This window comes from Uranotaenia lowii, chromosome 2 (genome assembly GCF_029784155.1).
Source record: "Uranotaenia lowii strain MFRU-FL chromosome 2, ASM2978415v1, whole genome shotgun sequence".
Classification (NCBI taxonomy): Eukaryota; Metazoa; Arthropoda; class Insecta; order Diptera; family Culicidae; genus Uranotaenia; species Uranotaenia lowii.
The window spans coordinates 128,745,079-128,767,370 of NC_073692.1; the positions used below are offsets into that span (position 1 = coordinate 128,745,079).

At 35.2% G+C, this 22,292-nt stretch overlaps 1 protein-coding gene and 1 pseudogene across 1 annotated transcript in view; one reads left to right on the plus strand and one right to left on the minus strand.

Annotated features, from left to right (window-relative positions):
* The window catches only part of LOC129744081 (serine-rich adhesin for platelets-like), a 324,036-nt gene that overhangs the window by 56,584 nt on the left and 245,160 nt on the right, over window positions 1–22,292 (plus strand). The window contains exon 2 of the mRNA XM_055736434.1: window positions 19,926–20,699. Within this exon, the coding sequence (XP_055592409.1) occupies window positions 20,585–20,699 (115 nt within the window). The 5' untranslated portion in view covers window positions 19,926–20,584. The remainder of the gene's footprint in view (window positions 1–19,925; window positions 20,700–22,292) is intronic.
* LOC129741853 (signal peptidase complex subunit 3-like) lies at window positions 17,118–18,729 on the minus strand (annotated as a pseudogene).

Here is a 22,292-nt window from a genome sequence, read left to right on the forward strand (position 1 = left end):
GTTAAATTATTTCTTCTTTTAAGATTTTCGGATTAAAAGTGCACTTTATCTTTCCAGGACCAGTATTTTTTTACTAGAAATCTGAAAGTTCTTAAAAAAAACTTTGCTATCCAATAGAGCCTCGTAAAATATTCAAAATCTATAGAAAGCGAGTTTGAAAATAAATTTTATGGTATTTGAAGGTAGAAACAACATTCTGTTGAAAAATATATATTCTAATACTTTCTGCAATGAACCCTATACGCCATTCTGTCTTGGATAGATATAACCAAAGAGAATTTACCTTCTTGGCAGTGCTTACGTCTTTTTCAAGCTAATTTTAGTTGGTAATTTTAAATTATTTTTTTTTGGTAAATTCGATGACTTTTAGCTATATGTTTGTCATAGAATTTTTATTATATCCTTTATTTTTGAAGCGATTCTAAATACATCTTAGCATAAAAATGTAAAAATTGTTTTCCAGATTTTATTCAGTAAAAATTTGGAACATTCACTCGTGTATTTGTGTTCACATTGTTCACAAAATGGCGTATTTCATTCGATAGGGAAGAGTCTCCTCTCCCAAGTAACACAAGTTTAGTCAACCCATCAAACATTTTTGTATCTATATTCTTATGCTGTTTTGATATACGTTCCATATACATTATAGAAAGATCTAATGAAAGTTGAAAAAAACAGCATTTACCTACCAAAGTGGAGGCAATATTCATACATAAAAATCATTTCTTTCTAAAGCGACGAAAACTTCACCAATTGGGCGTCATCCGACAACCATATTCGTACCTATTGGAAGAATGTAAGAGAGCGAATGATTGTGCTCTCATAGCCTTCAAATCGTTGCCAGCCTGGGAACTGAAATGAAGCGAGAAAATTCGTCGAAGATCACACAAATTGTGCAGCCAATGATTGAATTTGTGGTAATTTGTGGCAATTTGTAAGAAAAAATAGAAGGTTTGAGTTCAAATGAGTGAAACCTCAGTGCTCAGAGAGAGAGAGAGTGAAAATGTGCTAATTGTTGCAAATTGTGAAGCAGTGTGGAATTTTGATCATTACCACTCCAAATGCAAAGAATTCTCTCTTGATTTCAATCCCCTGTTGCCTGCGACAATATTTTTCAGTTCTCTCATTGGTCAATATTACTCAATTCCCAACATCTGCTGGTTACAGAGAGAACATGAAGATGATTTTCTCACTTGAAGCTTGCGCGGGAGAAAAATCCTTTCAAAATAAACAAACATGGCGGAAATTCTATCATATCCGATTTAAACTGGCTTTAGATTGCATTTTATACGATCTTTTCACAATGCAGATGGAATTACAATTCGCAACACCATTGTAAACGACTTAAGTGATCACGAATTCACCACATCAAAGGTTGGGCCTTAGAAGTATTTTGACAAATTTCAACTACTCTAACATGAATTATAAATAAATCTTTTTTTTAAAATATGTCTTTATTTGTACCTTTTATCATTACATTTACCGTACTGTTACCGTTATAGATTTCATGGCAGTTTTTCTCTTGCCAAGTTTGGCCAGAAGCAACAGAAGAATCCTTCTCTTCCATACTTCAAATCTCCAAGTCATCGTCTAGAGATTGACTTGCCGAGATAATCAAATTTTCACCTTTCGGAAAATTGCTGCCTGAACCGTGCTGATGAACTGTCACGGTTGGCGCAAAATCATCGGAATATATGCCGAAAGCCCACGAAATATAGTCATAGCTATGGCTGGATCATGTATCCCAATCAGAACTATGGGTAGATAGGTATTTCGGTAAAAAAAAAAAGTAAAAACAGAACCCGGAACGATGCCAAACGATGCAACGAATAATGGTTGTCTCGCTAGACGAAACGGCCGATCCCTGTGAGCACCAGATGCCGCTGCTGCTCGACGGAGATGTTGTGAATATGTGACAAAAACGTGACAGGAAAAATGGCATTAATATTCATTATCACTCGGCTTGCCGGTTTCTGTGCAGCGGGTGAAGCGAGATTGAATAAAATCCGAAAATTTGTGACGTTTTCCCTGAACTTCCGGTATCATTCACTGCTGCTCTGGGCTGTTGGTGTTTGATAAAATAATGATGTCTAATCTCGAAACAAAGTTTTATTTACTTACGTTGAATTTTTTACTTACGCTGAACATATATATTTTTTTATTTAATTATTTGCCTTATAGCAATATTACTACTTATATGAAATAGGATTGAATAACTCTCTCAATTTAATATTCTCGAATCCAATGTGAAAGAAAATCCAATCTTTAAATAACCTTTTATTGCAATTCCTTACTGAAGTGAGAGAATTGCAATAAACTCGATTCGGGATATTGCCGACCGAAATCCCCTAAACGTGGAAATAAACCAGACAGTCATCCCCCGCGAATCAAAGGTGAAGAAATCAGAGGAAAGAATTTCGTCTCACCGATGTTGCCGTTTTGGCAAAGTGTTCGTCTCCCGGTTTAAAGTACTAACTGGGTTTATTTTTTATTACCGGCAATGTTTTCAAGTGCAGAGGGATGCCCCCATCAGGAGGACCGTTGATGAAATGTTTTTATTTCGTTGGCGATAAATTTTGCCGGCTTCTTCCAACTTGCTTTAAAGCGGTTAAAAGGTGGTTAAATTCTTTTACCGTCATTCCAAGACTCTCAATAAAGAACTTAGTTCGCTGTAAAGAGAGTGCGATTCGGGATGAGTCAATCCGCGGACAGCTGCCCGATTTACGTTTGATTGCAACTTTGACAGCAGTTCACATTTCAATTAAAACAGATTATGTTACAGCTTTGAGTTTAGAGCGCACACAAAGTTTTGGATTAGGTCAGCTTGAATCATGTTTAATATTGGAACAAAAGTTACATACAGAATTTCCATGTATATTGATTAGAGATAAGTTTTGGGATCATTTACTCAGAGGAGGCATTTGGCAAAACGATTGAGATTTTGTCATTAACTTTAAACTTTATTTCATACCTACTTCTTGACAATCTTGACAATTCAATTTGAAAAAAGGCAATTTCGATGTCGTGCACCCAAGGTGTCAATACAATACATACATAGTCATACATAAAGTCATACATACTTTGCATATTCAAGTTTGACAAATTCCTTGAATATGCAAAGCAAATTTTTGTGTTTTTTTATATGCATCCTAAGGATGAACAGCTTTAAAATAAGCAGTAAAAAACCCTAAAATTAAAAACATATATTTGAATTTTTTTGCATAACATCGAATATCTTTTCTGAGGGTAAAAGATAGGTTTAAGGTTCGCAGGCGTTATCGGCTTCCACGGAATTCTGGCGACAAAACGCTAACGCCAAATGAGGGTTGTCGGGTTGAGATCCAAGCTCGAGTTTGAAATTTTTTCACGCACACACAGGCACCAGTGCAAATTGCATTGTTGTAAACAATATAAACCTAAACATTGTGTGAGTGAAGCTACGCTTGATTTTCAAAGTATTAATGTGATGATGTGCTTCCACTCAAAGCTTGAATGCAAAGCTGCAATGCTTGTGTGGAAAGCTTCAAAGCTTGGATCCCATCTCGCAGGGCGGCAGCACCATAAACATTGTGTAGGTGACGCCAACGATTTGTTTGAAAAACCAACAGCCCGACTATCTTGATACTTGGAGATCTTTGAGGTTAGTTAACATGAAATTGACTTTCAGTACATCTCTGGCAATTTTTATATGAAAAATTTCGCTATCCAATAAAAATTTCCATAGATAAATAAAACTTGTTGTGCTTATTTAAAACTAGTTGAATCGCTTCCAAAATTTTTATTGCTTTTTGTGACAATTATAAACAACCTGAAAAGGTTATGGGAGGTGTAAAAATGTATGTATAAATTTGTAATTTTCATACAAAGCTTCCAGCCGTCTAGTATTTATCTTAGGGTGACTCTAGCTAAAGAGGATTCAATAAGTATAAATTAAACTTCTTTCAATCCCTGCTGTTTTTAAAACTACCTCAACTGGACGTTTCAAACGCCTTTAGGTTATGAAAAATGTGAAAAATATGTGAAAGTTTAAATTGGAAGAACTATGATTATTTTTGGAAACGCTGTAAAAATAAAAATACTTCTTCAAATTGAAAACGTTAAGTCGTTGTGCAAATTTAAGCAGCCAACGAATTATTTTGAGATAAGCACAAAAAGTAGTAATACAATTTAATTTTAATAGCTATTCTTATGTGTTTAGACATTAAGTATGAGAGATGTTAATAGCAAAAATTTACAGAAAAACAAGTGATACTTTTTTCGCTAAATTTGATTATTTTCTTAACTGTGAAATTTTTTTAAATCTAAATGGTATATTGAAAAAGATCGATTAGTGTTTTCAAGAAAACTCTAGTGTTTTTGTGTGAATTTGAACTTACAGTGAGGGGCAAAATAAAGTGTCCAAATTATTTTTTTTTCAATTTCTTTTATTTTTCTGGTTAAAATTCAACGAAAACGCATCGTAATCATTTTTAAAATATTGTTTATTTTGTTCTTTTCAATTTTTGTTAATGTTGCGCTGTTAAAAAAAAAGTTTTTCTGATAGAAAAAAAAACAGTTAATATTCCAGAAAAAAAAACAGGGGCAAAATAAAGTGTCCAGATCGATACAGCTTCAAATTAATTCAAACTGCAGGCAAACAAGAACTATTTAATAATGGGTATGGCCTCCTTCGGCCTTCAACACCTCCTGCAAGTGCTTCGGTAGACTTTCAACAAGGTTGTGCAAGTGTTGTGGGTTGAGTTCTTCTCACGCATGCTCCATGGCATCAAAATAAGTATTTTTAATTTGTCACACCAGTCTTATCAATCAGAGCATCGAGGATGGCCCACAGATTTTCGATGGGGTTCAGATCAGGACTTTGTGGGGGCCATTCAAGGGCTTTTATGCGGCAGGAACGGGAAAATGACTTCATCAAACTGGCCGTATGCTTCGGATCGTTATTCTGCTGTAAACGAAGCGCTCTTCGAGGCCCGTCTTGATGAGGGATACCTCGAGGTTTTCTCGCAGGATATTGGAATATGACTCAGCTGTCATGATTCCGTCAATTTTTACCAAATTGTCCACCCCACCCCAAGAAAAGCACCCCCACACCATCACGTTATTCACATCACGAACAACCAGTTTCCGGATGGACAACGGAATGGAACCATAAATTTATGCGTTCTCCATATTTTACAACTTATCCGAATGTAGACACCTGTTTGAATACTCCAGAGCCAAGCCAGTTGTTTATGAAACGTCAAAATACACAAATCAAACAAATTCGAGGGGCCTCGCGATGGAAACTTATCGAAATTATATACATTTTTGAGTTGGACACTTTATTTTGCCCTTTTTTTTGAATATTATTTGTTTTTTTTCTATCAGAAAAACTTTCTTTTTTTACCAGCGCAACATAAACAAAAATTAAATAGAACATAATAAACAATATTGTAAAAATAATTACGATGTGTTTTCGGTGAATTTCAACCAGAAAAATAAAAGTACTCACTGTACAATTAATTGTAAAGTCAATAAATTAACTACAACTGGTCTTGATTTAAGTTTATTGTACCACATATTTTTCTTTCTTTGATACGAGACGTGAAGGACGAGGGGACCTTTTAAAGAGGCTGGTTGTTTCCACTGAAAACCATGAGGCCGAAGGTCATTCCGCCGATGGACGTTGGGTCGAATGGGTTACCAGGCCGAAAGGTTGAAAAACAAGAAACACCCTCGCCCTTCTCAGGGTTGCTCCTAGATATTTGACCAGTGACTTGGCGAACAATGATGAAAGTAACCTGAACCTTATAAAAAAGCTTTTTTTCATTTACTATTTTCCTTTTCGAAATGTAATGTAGGTAGATTATTTTGAAAATTAACTGTTTTATTTTTTACAGTCTATTTAAAAAAAAAAATTTTCCTCTCAACAATTAATTTAATATTTTTTAAATATGTTTGTCAATTGAATCTTGGCACCTAACATCCCTAATTCGGAATTTGCGTAGAAAGGTAACAATGTTTAGAAAAGAGATAGTTGACAACGCTAAACTAAACAGCTTATTCGTGAATTATTTAAACAGGAATTTAAAGGAAATTGCTATCCATGGATGACATTTGACCTTCGGATACTTATCAAAATAAAAGAGAATTATTTAAAACGATCAAAAAAGCATCCAAATGATATCAATTTAAAAGATATGTTAATTCATATAAATAAAAAAAATGATTTCTAAAATTCAAAAATGGAAAGGCTCTATTACGAGCGCTTTTATTAAATAATTCTCCACATTATAAGCTCTGGAGGAGCATAAATACACTCTTAGGTACATCTAAAAACCTTTCAGTACCTAACCTTTCAGATGAAAGAGGTGTTATAACCAAAAGTACACAGATTTCTGAAAAATTTACCTAACACTTTTCCACAATTGGAAAGAACCTAGCTAAAGAGACTCCAATAGATACTGAAAATGATCATTTGTCTTAGAAAATACAATTTTTTTACGGTCTGCTAATGTAAACGAGGTTCGACCAGTGATTTTTTCACTTTAAAATAGAAAGGATCATTGACCGGATGGTGTCCCTATTAATGTCCTGAAAAATAACCAAAATAACACAATATTTTAATCAAATTTTGGAGTCAGAATTTTTCCCGAACTGTTTAAAAATTGCAAAAGTTATCCCTGTTTTTAAGGCTGCACATTTGTTTGAGGTCAATAATTATCGTCCTATCTCCAGCATAAGCGTTTTTAGTAAAGTGTTCGAGAAGCTTCTTGTTAATAGAATTGTAGACTTTCTAAATCAGAAAAATATACTTTATAAACTGCAATATGGATTTAGATCGGGTTCGAGCACTCAAATTGCCATCTCAGAATTAGCTGACTCCATCATATGAAAAATAAAATCAAATCATATTGTTGGGGTATCATTTTTGGATCTCAAAAAAGCCTTCGACATTCTGAATCATGATATATTATTGTCCAGATTGTATAAATACGGTATAAGAGGAACAGCAAATAATATCCTTCGTAGCTACTTAGAAGGTCGCAAGCAGTTTATGGCTATTGAAAATACATGAAGCGAATTAAGAAATTTTGATATCGGTGTACCACAAGGAAGTAATATCGGGCCATTACTTTTCCTCCTATATGTCAATGATTTATGTAACCTTCAACTCAAAGGCACAGCACGTTTATTTGCTGATGATACAGCAATTTTTTATTCCGAAACATCACCTGATATTATTATTCAGCACATAAAATTTTGTTCTACAACATGTTCTCTTTAAGTTTTATTTTGCGTTTGTTCACTTTCATTTGAACTACCTTATTAAGATATGGGGAAGAACCCCCCTTTCCACCAACAGAAACTTCAAATGCTCCAGAATGGATGCTTGAAAACATCTTAAAGCTCCTCATGTTATTCCCTACCCTTCAGCTATACTCTTTAAGAACGCATAATATCTGAACTCTGTGATATGCAAACTGTTATACATGTCTATGATAATGTACACCCAATTGAAAGTATTTAAAACCTCCATGTTAATACGTGGTTGCGAACACATAACACTCGCCAGTCAGATTTCTTGCAACGAAGCCGATGCACAACATCATTACGGCAAAAAATATTTTTGTTTATTGGACTTTCTAAATACCACACCTTACCAACTGAAATTAAAAACCAATATTTCCATGTTCAAAACAAAAGTGATACAGTTTTTGGAAGAAAAATTGAACCATTAAAACAGTCGATCATCAACCAGTCTTTGTTTTGTTTACCTTTTGTACATTTGTAGAGTTTATATCTTATATTATTATTCTTTAAAATTTTTAGCCCAGCAACCTTTTTCGCGTGCGTCATGTGTTCAACAAAAATGATATTTATATTAATCCTAATCGGCATGTTTTCGATTTTAATCGTATTAAAGGATTTAATAAAAAATCGTTCATGATTATTTTTTTAAAACTTACTTCGAAAAGAGTTTTTTGTTAGATTATCAAATAGTGAATTATTCCGAAATAATCAACGAGCGGATAAGCGGACAGGCGGGACTTTTCCCAAATATCGTACCAAGTATCCGGGCAAGTCCGGATAATACCGAATGAAATTATTACAAATGTACTGTAAAAATAAATTAAATTTGGCAGAGAGTTTCGTAGAACTTACATATTTTTCGGTCGTCGTCAAGCACCTTGTCGGACCACATCAATCAAATTGGTGGAAAAATTTGCACATCAGAGGCTTTGGAATGGATCGGAATATTTATCTAGAGACAACTACTGTCCGGAATTGGATGGTTTCGCTCTGCAAAACATTTACTTTGTGAGGACAAGGTCTTCACCAACAATTCAAAGTCAATTCGAGACCTCCAAGATGAAATTCGTGAGACTATCGAGGACGTAAGGAGCGCCACTTGTTAATTTGTCTGTGAAAAAATTTCATGAGAACGTAATCATGACGACAAAAAAAAAGTAAAAAACTGGTGTAACCGGTGTAAAAACCGTACTTTTCAATCAATGAACCGTCAAAATTGCTTGTCACATCAGATTAATTTTTAAAAAAGGATTGGAAAGTTTACGTAATTTGACACATTTTTGCATGTTTAGATTTTCAAAATAGGAGACTCAGAATTTTTAACGAATTTTTAAAAGGTAGCTGCTTTTTTAACCTTTTGTCAATTTCCAATTTCTCAAATTTTCTTGCATTGGATGTTGAGTTTTTTTTTTGCGCAAGATTAATAATAAATGCGTGATTAATTTATATTCATTCTAAAGGTAATTTCATACAAATTCTAGTTGTATAGTTACATTAGCGCCAAAACTATAAATTTTGTAGAAATTAGAGATGTACCGAATAGTGTTATTCGGCGAACGGCCGAATACCGAATAGTGACCTTTTCAACTATTCGGCCAAACGAATATTCGGCCGAATATTCGGTCGAATATTCTGTTGAATTTTCAATGCAAAACAAAACAATAAATTCATTTTCTTCTATTTCTGCCATCTTAATGCCTCTCATATTTTTAAGTCGATTATTTCCAACCAGATGTATAATTCATTAGATCTTTTTTTAAGTAGAGATCTCTTTGATTTTCAAAATGTCATCATTAGCTGAAAGGACATCAGATGACATGTCGCTTCTAGGACGTTTATCACAAAAGAGATTGGGTTCCAGTGAAATTTGGGACAAAACATTTCAAAACAGGTGTCAAACTTTTTGAATTTGCTTTTTTTTATGTCGAATTAGATGAATGTAAAATTGTTGCTAGATATTTTAAAAATAGGTGCCAAAAAGAACGCTGATCTTTAACCTTAAGCATAAAATACTTTCTACGACACGTATCCACACGGCTGGGTCGGGTCTGAACGATTCTTTGAAAAACTTGTAATAAAAACGGAAAATCTGAACAGAAACTAGGCATCATTCTCAAACATACAAAAGGAAAAGAAATAAAATTACTTGAAATTTAAAGTGTTCATCGAATCACAACAGAACGAATAAATTTACTCTAAACAATCGTTTTGAAACGCAAAATTTTAAAATTTTCAAAAGACTTTTGAGTTTTTTATTTGATTTCTGAGTAAACCCGGGTAAAATCCGGAAAGTTTAAAAAAAATATATGTGTCATCCCGGTCAGATTGAACTTTTCTCGAATTCTTTATTTGGTTTATGGACAAGCCTGAGTATATCAAGAAGTATAGGTAATCGATATATAAAGCTATCTACAGTGAAAAATACACTGGAACACCTTAAATGTATTACTGAAATGTTTTTGATTATTTTAAAGCTTTTTCAACATTTCTTGTGGATATTTTATAAATTATCCAACATCAGATGACAAATTTGACAAGTCTGTTTTGTTTAAATTTTATAAAAAAATAAATATTCGGCCTATTCGGCCTATTCGGCCGAATACCTGGCTCAACTATTCGGTGAGCCGAATATTCGGCTTAACGGTTTTTTGGCGGTATTCGGCGCCGAATATTCGGCCGACCGAATATTCGGTACATCTCTAGTAGAAATCGGCAAAGAAACAAGAGAGATATAGCGGTTTTAAGCGAGGAGTGTCAAGTGGAGTGGAGTGGAGTGATTTAAGAGTTTTTTTCCTGGACTTTAAGAATAGGTATATAAGAAAAGTAAAGATGTAAAATAAAAGATGTCAAGAATTCGTTGAAGACCCCGAAGAAATGTTTTTATTTGGATACACCCGAATTAAGTAACAAGCCACCAAACTTGACGGCCGAAAAGTTTGGACGATTCTACAGAATTTCCAGAACAATTTATATTCAATTTATTTTATTTTTTTAGTGTCGCTGTAGAGTTATCAGAATGTTCGAAAATTTTTCCAGTGATCAGATTATGGTTTTGGATACTGGAATTCGAGAAAAAAAACAAAGTTTCTTTTAATTTCATTTCCTTCGATTTTTTTTAGTAGGTAATATTATTTTAAAGTTATCGAAAATTTGTTCAAATTTCAAGAATCTACAAAACTCATAAAGTGACAACAGCACCAAAAGACTGCAAAAGGCTCCTCAAAACCATCTCGATTACACTCAGCTGTCACTGCTGGCTATCATAATAATCATCTTGTCCTGGCGACGACGGGTAGAGCTCTAGCTACAAAAATAAATAGCTGGAAAGGTGTGAAGCTCAAGAGTGCCATTTTTAAGGTGCGACCCTTTTCAAACCGTTTGCTCGAACAGCTACAGCTCTCCCAGTTATTCGGCGATGGTGAAATTTTGATCTTCGCATGTTGGTACGGCAGCAACCCATCGACCTGACAAAACTAAATTAACCCTGCAAAGTGAATGAAAAAGGTAAACAGTTTTGTTTCGTGAAGTCTTGTTCAAATCATGGCGAAAAAAGCATAACACGAAAGCACTACCAGGCTTCACACATTTAACATGACGCGCCAATCCGGCCGGTCGATGTTTTGAGAGGTTGTCAACATCATCCGTTTGCCGGTTAGGTAACACTAACATGTATAAATAAAATAGCAACAAAAATGTATTTATTTATAAATGTCATGTTTTTTCCCTACATTTTTGCCAACAAATCGAGCTCTCGAATGAAATGACACCGAGTCCGACTGGGGCAGTGTTGTTACAATATGACAACAAATGTAAAGCCATTTTCCACAAATTGCTAAAACAAAGAGAGAAAAATCCAATCTAAATGTGGTGATAAAAATGACAAACGATGTCAGTCGTGGATTTTTTTGTTGCTGCTTCCTTCTGCTCTTCCGCCGTTTTTTATGCCACTGCTACTGCTGGTGTCCGACGTAATTTCAACGCAAGGTGGCACCTAAACAAGTTGTGGGTGGATTGTTTTTTTTTTGTTTGTAACTGCATAGTAATGGTCACCATACTTAAGTTGACTACTTGAAATACGGCGTTGAAAATCAGCTATAACTAAAATTTTAGGATTTTGCTAAACTAGAATTTAGGATGGAACATGTGAACGGTCAACTACTGGTGCAACCACCCTTGAAGTCAGAAAATCCACATGTTTTTTTGCAGAAGATGTAGCATTTTCCGCACATTTTTTGTAAACGTTTCCAGTACGCTCGCACATTGGGCCAACTTGGAACCAGAAAAAAAACATGGTATTAGCGTTCATAAATTGCTGAGTTTACCTGGGCCCGGAATCAGAATGAATGGAATGTGTTTCGTGTGATGACGACGACGACGATGGTTGACAATCATGTGTGTGCTGCTGCCTTCTTGTGATGATGATTGTTGTTAGCGAGGAAATGTTTGAAAACACATGCTTGGCTTCTCGATTAACTAGCAAGTTAGAGGGCCTTTAAATGTATGCCTCGAATATGTCACATGGAGCCGGTCGGTGGTGAAATTAAACATTTTGAAATGATGTGTTTCATCAATTTATGGAGATGAAAGTTTTTATTATGTTGCATTGCCAAAAAGAGTACATGGAGATATTTTTTTTAAAACAGGTATTAAAATACTATGTATTCACAAATCCAAGATATTTTAATTCATTGAATACCGCTAATTTTTGCAAACTACTTGAGTGACGTGGCATCTATTGATTTTTCATGTTTTATTCTATATTAGAAATTCACAATTGCGGTTTTCGACCATTTACTTGAAAATCTCCTTAAAATGTCAGGGGCTCAATATTCCTTGGTGAATTTTTTTGGAAAAAAGTAGTATTTGTTGTCATGCTTATCTTCTAAGGTACACCGGGGTAAGTGTGGACGGTTTTTCGTATAGTTCAAATTTGAAAATCATTTAAAAATCAGCATTGGATCAATTTCGATAAAATTACGTTCAATACTATGCAGAACATATTTTTTTTACAATCGCTGAAGAGATGAGCTTTAAAGAAGCAAAGCGACGGTAGATTTTCCCTATGATTTTTCAGGAAATTTTCAACAAATTTGTGTTTTCTTGGTTGAATATGTTACTTTATTGCTCGAACCGTCCAAAATTTTGAAAAAAAACCAGGGTGCTATTAGTGCTGCTTTTTCAATGATTATTGTGTATAATTTATGTTGCAACACACGAGATCCGATTTTATCGAAAATATATACTTACTCCAGCTGAACAACCCAACTTTTCATGATCCGAATGCTAAATATAGATAAATTTTATAGGATGAAGGAGAGAAAATTGAAAAAATATGTAAATATTAAGCCTGTATAATGCCGTCCACACTTACCCCAGGTAGGGTTTGGAGACAAAATTTGAGTTTTTGTGAATAAACTCTTTTTTCATCATTTTTAATCGCCGCTTCTTTTCCTAACTGGTTGTTTCCATAGTAAGGATTGTTTCAATGTAAAGTTTTTCGTCAAGATCCGGCTAGTTTACGAGAAATTTGCAATTGAAAAAGATGCAAATCACCTCAACATCGTAGGTGAAAATAGAAAATTCGCAAAAAGTCGTTGTAAACACCCGTTATTGTTGGAATCTTTTTCACAGTTATTGGATAGATTACAGGTAAATTGAACATTCTGCATCAAAAATTTGAAAAAATAGAGCACAATATTGTTTAAAAAGCCATCGTCCACACGAACCCCGGTGTACCTTACACCAAATGTGAGGAAATACTGCATTTCAAACATTCTATTCGCATATTAGCAAAATACAACCAAAAATTCAAATTTAGTTATCATCATTTATGATTTTTGCGTTAATTCACAAAGGGTATAAACTTGTTTGATCAAAACCAAAATGAATATATATTTTTTTTTGTAAAATAGGATTTGAGCGCTGCTGTGGTTCCTCGACAAAAAATTATTCTTCTTTTTTTTAACCTTTTCATAAGTAATACTTGGATTTTGGCCGCATTTGGTCGGATATTGCCTAGGTTATGAGTTGAAAATTTTGAAATCCAATGCATGGATTTTACCAGGTTTTTGTGTGAAAATGCTGGATTCAGCCGGCCCTGATACGTTCATAAATGTGGAGAGTAGAGTGCCCCAAATGACTCGACATTTAAAAAAATTATGCGCTGCAGGCTTAAATTGATCCTAGGCCTAGTACAAGGTATCATGCCAAATTTGGTCCAGATCGGATCACGGGAATCGGTCGCTCAACAAGCCTAACTCTTCATTTCATGATTTTTTATTTTTCCTTTAAAATCATTTTTAACAGTTGGAAATGATGAGTACATCAAGAAAAAAAAATTTAAATAAAATACGATTTTTCACTTTTTTCATACATTAATTGTTGTAAATTTGTTACTTTATGAAACGAAGGGCTAAAGTTTGTATGAAATATTGGGACATTTTGTTCGGGAGGAACACGAAATCCAGTTTTTCATGAATATCGTTAGTCCCCTTCGGCCGATTTCATTTGAAAACGGTTTTTCTTCAAGCTGGATTTTTGTGTTTCTCCCAAACAAAATGTCTCGAAATCCCATATAAACTTTAGGCTCGTTGAGGGACCCTTTCCCGTGATCCGAGCTGCCTCAAATTTGGCATGAAATTTCTCATACACATTTGGGGCATTCCAGGAGAGGTTATTATAAACTTCTATTTTTCGTATTTCCTTCTATGTAGGTATAAGAGGTGAAAAATATACTTAATCAACTGATAAAAAGACAGTTTTTTTTTCTGAAAATATGTCTCCTAAGGGGTGACAATTTTCGTTTGCTCATAACATTTTCCATAAATCAATATTTTTCATCAATATATTGCACACTTACGCCTCTGCAAAATGAGAACAATTCTGCATTGTTATTTTTTTAGTGTTAGTTGAATAACGGGAGTTATTGGGAAACAATTTTAAAACTTCGTAGCCTGACACATTGTCACCCCGCACGACAGTAATAAAATCTTGATCGTGTTTGATAAATTTAATTTTTAAATCTGTTTGAACTTTTCCACTGGTCTTTCTTATAAACAAAAACATCGTTTTATTCCTTTTTTTTTAATTAGAAACGAATTTTTTAACCTTTTTTGAGCCACAGAACGACCCTCAACCTTTTGTGGTCAGAAAAAGGTTTGAAACCTTTTCTAGCAGGAACTCTGTTTTGTTCAAACTGATGCTACTATTTGTCATCATTTGAGTTTATAGTGAAGCATAATCACAATGAAAAATTTTAGTGAGAAAAATATGTTTTAGTAAATCACTGTCTTCCCAGCATTCTACGTTGAATCGATTGAAGTTTTTTATCTACAAACGATGAAAAAAAAAGTTCTGTGTAATATCATTGTATTGCTGCATTTTGAGCGATGTTATTAAAATCACAGAATAATTGGTAATTCCCCAGATTTTGAACAAACTTCCTGAAAGTTACAGTTTAAATTTTAGATTCTAGATTTTTTTTAAGATTTTCTAGATTTTCACAAATTTAATTCAAATGCCACTTCTGGGACAAGCGTTTTACAGCTGATTTATGAAAAACTGATGACTATGGTAATGTCGATTGTTTATTTTCAACTTAAAAATAAACTTAATTCATGGCATAATTTTCTATAAAAAATCCTGAAAAAATCATCACAAACAATCGTCACAAAATTTTCGGGTCGATTCACAGAATAACAAATATTGTTTTTGTCGAGAATTCAGAATTTTAGCCGAAGTCTTTAATGCTTGGTCATGTTGATAAGAAATCTGTAATGTTTCTACCAGTCTTTGTTATTGAAAAATAATAATAAAAAAAATTAAATCAGGACATTTTTCCAAATTGGTAAATGAGATAATTCAATTTTGGAAAAAAAAATATCTGCTGAGCATATTCACCATAAAACTTTATCTTTGCTTGGAACGAACATATTATGATCTCACTAGCGGACTTAGAAGTGCCTGTGATCATCTGTCCCCTAGCGATTTGTTGATAACCCTCCCGATCCGCTTTCATGGACTTGAATTGGAAAGTAGCAGTTAAATAATTAGGAAAAAAATAATCTGAACAAAAAACTCCAATATTACATTTTGGCTCATTTTCAACACCTTTCATGCTTCCTAATCTAATCTATCCGTCTATAATTTTCATTACTTTCATTTGAAATTCTTCCTATTAGAATGTATAATTCACCGAAATGCCATTAATCATTAAATTAAAATCATAAACCAGCGGTGATAAACTGTTAACACAAAATCAATTGGCAAAGAAAAGGGGGGAAATATGGGGAAATAAAAATGCAGTTCACTAATTGATGTGCATGGCTTAAGAAGTAGGGACGTTGACGGTTACTCAAAGTGCGCGAAACAATAAAGTAGTAGCGTCGCCGTGCAAACAACGAACACCCGAAAACAGCTTACACATCGATCGAACCAGCTCTCGCAATAGAAAACTTCATCTGAGCCGGCCGTACATTTCCTTTTCTCCGATCGGGGTACGAAAAACACGTGCTTCGATCCATCCATGTATCATTGTATAGATCAATGCAAAGTCAGCCTATCGACTTTGCTTCTTCTAGACAATAATACGATGTGGGACAAATGGTCTTGTGCGGCAAGAAGTTTTCTCAAATCACGCTCTTGGCTCATTTTCAACACCTTTCATGCTTCCTAATCTAATCTATCCGTCTATAATTTTCATTACTTTCATTTGAAATTCTTCCTATTAGAATGTATAATTCACCGCACAAAAATCCGCATCTTAAACTTAGAAAAAAACCACTCTAGGTTAATAGGTACCCTTTTAGGGTGGTTAAATAAAAAATTAATGCACAAGAATTTTTTTTTTAGAAAATGGCTTGCTGATTGTAATTTTGGTTCAAATTTTGTGCCTTTTTAATTTTTATGGTGTAGTCTTTTATCCAAAAAATATTACTCAGTTCAATTTTGTGAAAATTTCAAAACCCAGATTTAAATAAAAATCAAATCTTTGAAAGAGGATTAAGCCCTGGCAGCATATCGTAAATTTTTCAAACATCATAGTTCACATGGTTGCTGATTTTCCTTCACCATCACGTTTCAGATCTCATTTGACTACTAGCAAAGATATTCTATTCTATCAAGATACCCGGCTGAATAGTTTTTCGAACAAGTAGTCTGGGACATTAACTTTTTGTTTACGGTGCTGCCATCAGCGAAAAAGTCTTCAAGCTTCCAACTTGCATTCAAGCTTGTAAACACATATTGCCTTTGACCGACGAAACATCCAAGGTGAGTATACATAGGAGGTGTCACCGAATGTCGGATTCCCAAATCAGTCATGTTAGTTTTGCAAAAATGGATCTCTCCAGTTCAAGGTCGATATTCAAATGTTTTGAGGGTAAAGACAAGCGGCGCTCAGAGCAAAACCAACCAATTAAGAATTATTATAATGTTTTTTAAGCAGTTATTCGTTAGTCATAGCAAAGACGGTAGAATTTGTGTTACTTAGTACAATTAACTTAAATTACTTTCAAATTTAAATTTATTTTGAACATTTTCTCCTTTCAACTAAACATACATGATTGAAGAACTAAGGATAAAGTGCACACGGTTCTAGGCAACATTTCGACCCGATGTGCCTGCAGTTTGGTTTTTTCATTGATGATGGATGATGTTGAGATAGGCAGCTCCAATTTGCATACAAAAATCTTAATAATCAAAATAGAATAAATGGAAATGCTGCATCGTCAGCTGCAGTTCGGCGGAAAACGAATTCTATGGAGGCTTATTTTAGTATCGATTCGTTTTTCTTTGAGCAAATTTTTAATCACCGATAAGCTCTTGTAGGGGTTTTGTGTAATTTGTTAAGTTCTTCTTCTAAGTTTTTGCAAGCTTTAGTTTAGATCGGCGACGGCATGTAGGTTTCCGGGAGCTTGAACGAATGAAGTCCATGAGCAAATACATTCGGAAGTAGTTCTGCACTTTGAACGATGTTCCAGGAAAGGGTCAGCGTCACGTTCTGGGGGCCGCTGAAAAATTAAAAGATCGAAAACCAATAATCTCTTAAAAGTTAGAAATTCACTACAAACCATTGCCATCGTCCCAGAATAAGGACTTAGTGTTCAAGTTCTTGAAGTCCTGTAGGGAGTATTCGCCTCGCAGTATGATTTTGCCCCGTTTTGTTCCGTCTGGTCAAATACAGGAACAGCTGCTTCACGCTCCAGTTGAACAACCTTGAGGTCGGACGTTAGACGCCCAGATCGTTCTTTTCCCGAATAGCGCTAAAGTCCGGAACGTTTTTGCTGCAAGATTTAATTGAAAATTGAATCACGCTCATCCCAAATCGAAAATGCTTACGTGGTCTTTTTTATCTCAATAATATCGTGTAGTTGAGATTCCATTTCAAACTTACACTAGCACTTTGACGGTGTTTATCCGAGTCGGAGTTCCGTAATCGTTGAAGAAAGTTGACGCAAAGCAGCAGAACGTTCCATCGATTGTGGTGTAAACAAAAACTCCAAAACATGCTGTTAAATTTTCAAATTAATGGTTAAAGTCTAATTCGTCAATATTATTAGGGCGCTAGTGTTTTGTCCCCAAAATTTCTCAGAAGCCGATAGTACCTGCTACTAGTCAAGCTCCAAGGGACTGGAAAAGTTTGTCTATCGTCATGGATTTCTGTTCGCGTGACGGATATTATTTTTCAAACCACGGTCATCAAAGCATGTTGACCGCATCGGTTCAAAGCATTTGTGTATGATTCGAAATATTTTAAGTATTTGAATTGCTTATTAGGTAATTTGCCAGCATCGAAAACAAATGAAATTCTGATTTAAATAATTTAAATACTAATAATGGAGGATTTCAAAATGTTATAATAATCCTTTTTCGATAATTTTGATTGTAAATTTTACGTGTCCTTTTTTGCGTCGTCTTAGAGTGTTTTTTAATCTTAACAATATTTCGTCACAGTCAGATAGACGACGACGAACAGAAGGCGACTATGATTATTTCGACTCTTCATATGACTGGAAGGTTGAGGCAAGATTGTTTGCTTGGTTACTCATTAGTAGGCGTCTGTTTTGAATGCGACTGCTTAAACTTTTTCATAGTCCCAGTTTTTTGACTAACGACGGTGACTTTTTTACCACGACTACCACGACTTTTATTTGATTCAAATAATTACAAATTTAATTACTTTACATAATAATTAAAAATTACCTCGTGAGCATCGGTTGAGACATTTCGGAGAAGAAGTCCAACTAACACCTTAACACGAAAATTTCACATATTAGAACGAAAGTTAGAAGAAATGAAATATGGTGAAAATGAGCGAATAGAATTTTATTTAGAAGCATCTTCATCACATGCCAAATTTTTGTTCAGCACAGATCAACTACTATCCAGGGACCTGCGCGGTCGGAGAGCACAAGAAACCAAAAACGAACCGCACATTTTTCTTTCTCGGTTCCTCCAATAGGTAACCACATGAGTTTATTACCAGCATCAGTAGTCCAGTGTGTGTGTGCACAGTTTATGGGGAACAATACAAACCGGCAACAAATTACCAGTAGGGGTAGCTAGTAAACATAACTCTAACAACCGTGCCGGGTAACAATAACTCGAAGCAATTACTAAACTACTAAAGTATAAGCTCCAGATAACCTCCAGCACGCACCAGGAGTTAAACGAAGAAAAAAAACCGGAAGAAAAATGAGTTCCAATGGGGCAGAACCAGCCGGCATCAGCAGCATGTTGCTCCCCAAGTGTTGCATTCCCGGGACTCCAATTCACTGGAGCAAAAATAAAGCCCGGTTGAAAATAAACAACATCGGGAGGCAGAAGAAATCGCACAATTAGTGTTTTGCAAACCACTAGTTAGTTATCATTGGGCTGATGCTGATGGCGGTGGGGAGGGAAGGCCACACTGGAAAGTAATTAAATTCAACAGCGCAATGCGGAAAGTAGTTTTGTTTTCGCTCCATTTTTCCTTCCCCCGGCAATCATTTTCCCCGGGCACAAAAACGATGCCCGGACTGACAGATGGGGTTAATTCCACCCACATCAACTAGGGGACTAGGGGACAGCTGTACAGAATGCACCATAACACAATCAAGAACGTAGAGGAAAAAATTTTTGATTATTTTCGCGTGTTTTAAAACAAATGTGCTAAGTCGATTTGGGGCCATCTTTGAATTTTCTCAAATCCTGGGGTCTAAAAGGTTTCGTTTTGGTTCAAAACTCATCCATGATTTTCATTCATTAGTTGTTGTGTAGGTCAAATTTTTAGCCATTTGTTTTGTTTTTGTGCGTTTTGGCGACGAATTAGGACGATTTTTTCCCCGGTTTATTTCATGGTAGTTTTGTGCAAAAAAATCATTAATATGAAATATTCTCAAACAAATTTCATTTGAAACATGATGTAGAATGTGATCTTCGATAATCTCACTCACCTGTGACTGAAAAATTGTGTTATGCGTTTATACCTTATTAGTGCGTTCTTTCCAGTTCTTCCCCAAAGTACTATATTCCTACCAGAGCCAATCATTGAAGCTGCTACCCACAAAAAAGAACTCTAAAACAGTGCTGGAAATACTTGCGGGGAAAAGCTTGCGAATAAAATTGTTGGTTTTGGTTTGGTTTTTTTTTAGTTCTCCTCGAAGGCCAATGCAGTTAACGAAGCGGAAACCCCCCACTTGTGGTTTTGGGGGCCCAGTGAAATTAATGATAAAGTGCCCCATGTCTGTGGTGATGACCCAACGGCCAATTCCTTTCGGGTCGGAACTTTCCGGTGGTGATTGACAGTGTAAAATTTCGGTTCAGGAAAAAGTGCTTTCAGTTCCGTTGGCTTCGGAATAGCGAAAAAATTCCAGTGCCAGTGACTGAGGTTAACCTAGTGAGAAAAATGAAGAATTACGTGTCGAGCACGGGTAGGTGCTAATTAGAGGCCTTCGGGGCGAACCTCCACGTCAGCAACCTCTCCAGGGTAACACCTTCGTTGAAATGTTGCTGCTAAACTGGCCACGGGCTCCGTGGTCGTAGACGGTGTGCGTGACAGTTTGAAATCGCTCGGAATGGTTCTAATTGTTGTGAAATTAAAAGAAGGCTATTAAGAGTCCGTTACCGGTGGGAAAGTACAAGATTACTAAGGAAGAGTACCCACAAGATATGGAGAACAACAAATCGCCACGATGACCACGGCCAACAACAGGTGAAGGTGGTGTGTGATTTGCTTATTAAGTTTGTTTACCATCAATCCATCCGTTGTTCAACCGAGCAAGAAAGGAAGCACCGGGAGAAGTAGCTAGCAATGGGAGCCCATGGTTCCAAAGAGCGGTTGACCCGATCGGCCTCGGAACGTTTCGTTCACGCCCAGGTCATCGAGCGGGAACGGTTCGGCAGTTTTGGCAAGCGGAACCGGACAGGTTTGTATCATGCTATCATGGGTACTACTTTTTCGCCCCCTTAAATTATGATTTGTTGCATATTGTGTGGAGGGAAAAAAACAAGATTTGGACTCACGAAACCATAACGGTGAGGTGATGATTATAAGGGAGATAGTGTATTGTGAGAATTACAGATGCGGTGGGAAATTTCTATTTGCATGCAATGGCTTCCTAATTTGGTATATAAATTTTGAACAAAATAATTACCTACGTCCAGACAAAATCCATTCAATTTTGTTTTTCAAGAAATTTTGGCAATAATATCCCCCTTAAACTCTTAGTGCCACCTAGAACCTGAGACCTTGTATTCAACCGGAATGGCAATCAACTTTGAATGGGAAGTCAAACTAGTGCTAATGCGCTCTACAGCAATACTCACGAACGAATCTGCCTTTAGAATACATTGATTTCTCTGCACTCCTCTTACAGACTCAAGATTCGACACTCTCTTCAAAAATGCTCAAATTGTGACCTCTTCTTTTGAAAATTTTGGTTTGACACTCGTCTCTCTATTGCTATAAATAAGCTTTAAAAAATACCTCTCTTGTTAACGTCCCAGATCCAACACTCTACTCTTCACGACTCAAGATCTGACCTTTTCTCTCAACGACTTAAGGTTTGACACCCATCTTTAAACGATACAAGATCTGACACAGTCAAGTAAGGTCTACTTGCTATATCAATATTTAGTAAAAAAAATGACAAAAATGACAAAAATGACAAAAATGACAAAAATGACAAAAATGACAAAAATGACAAAAATGACAAAAATGACAAAAATGACAAAAATGACAAAAATGACAAAAATGACAAAAATGACAAAAATGACAAAAATGACAAAAATGACAAAAATGACAAAAATGACAAAAATGACAAAAATGACAAAAATGACAAAAATGACAAAAATGACAAAAATGACAAAAATGACAAAAATGACAAAAATGACAAAAATGACAAAAATGACAAAAATGACAAAAATGACAAAAATGACAAAAATGACAAAAATGACAAAAATTTCAAAAAATTAAAAATTACAAAAATGACCAAAATTACAAAAATAACAAAAAAGGCACCAACCTATCTTCACCGCATGGCACTGGGCTCCTTTCTCAGCTTCGTTCGATGACAAGCTGACCGTCTACTGATATTTCGTTGACCACTAAATTATGTTCCCAAAGATCATATAGATATGCGTGATCTGATAAAGATGTTTCCGGTTTCGCTTTTCTGCATTATACAGACGGACGACATATCGGTCATACGTCGAAGATATCGCATAATACGCTTCAGGCTTGCCTGGTATTTGGGGATTTTTTTTTATTATCTGACGGGTTTGCGCCGGGGGTATTCAGATTTTCCCCAAAATTGAAAATTTGGTTCATTTTTGCGACTTAAAAACACATGTATTTTTTCAGATTTCTAACATTTTTATTTTTTGAGTTAGCTTCGGTTAGATTTTTTTGAAAATAAAAAATAACCATTTTTCAAAGCTACATAACTCTGTTGTTTCTCAACGGAAATTATAAAATAGCACATCAAAATGCATTGAAATTTTATAAGCTTTCCAAATAG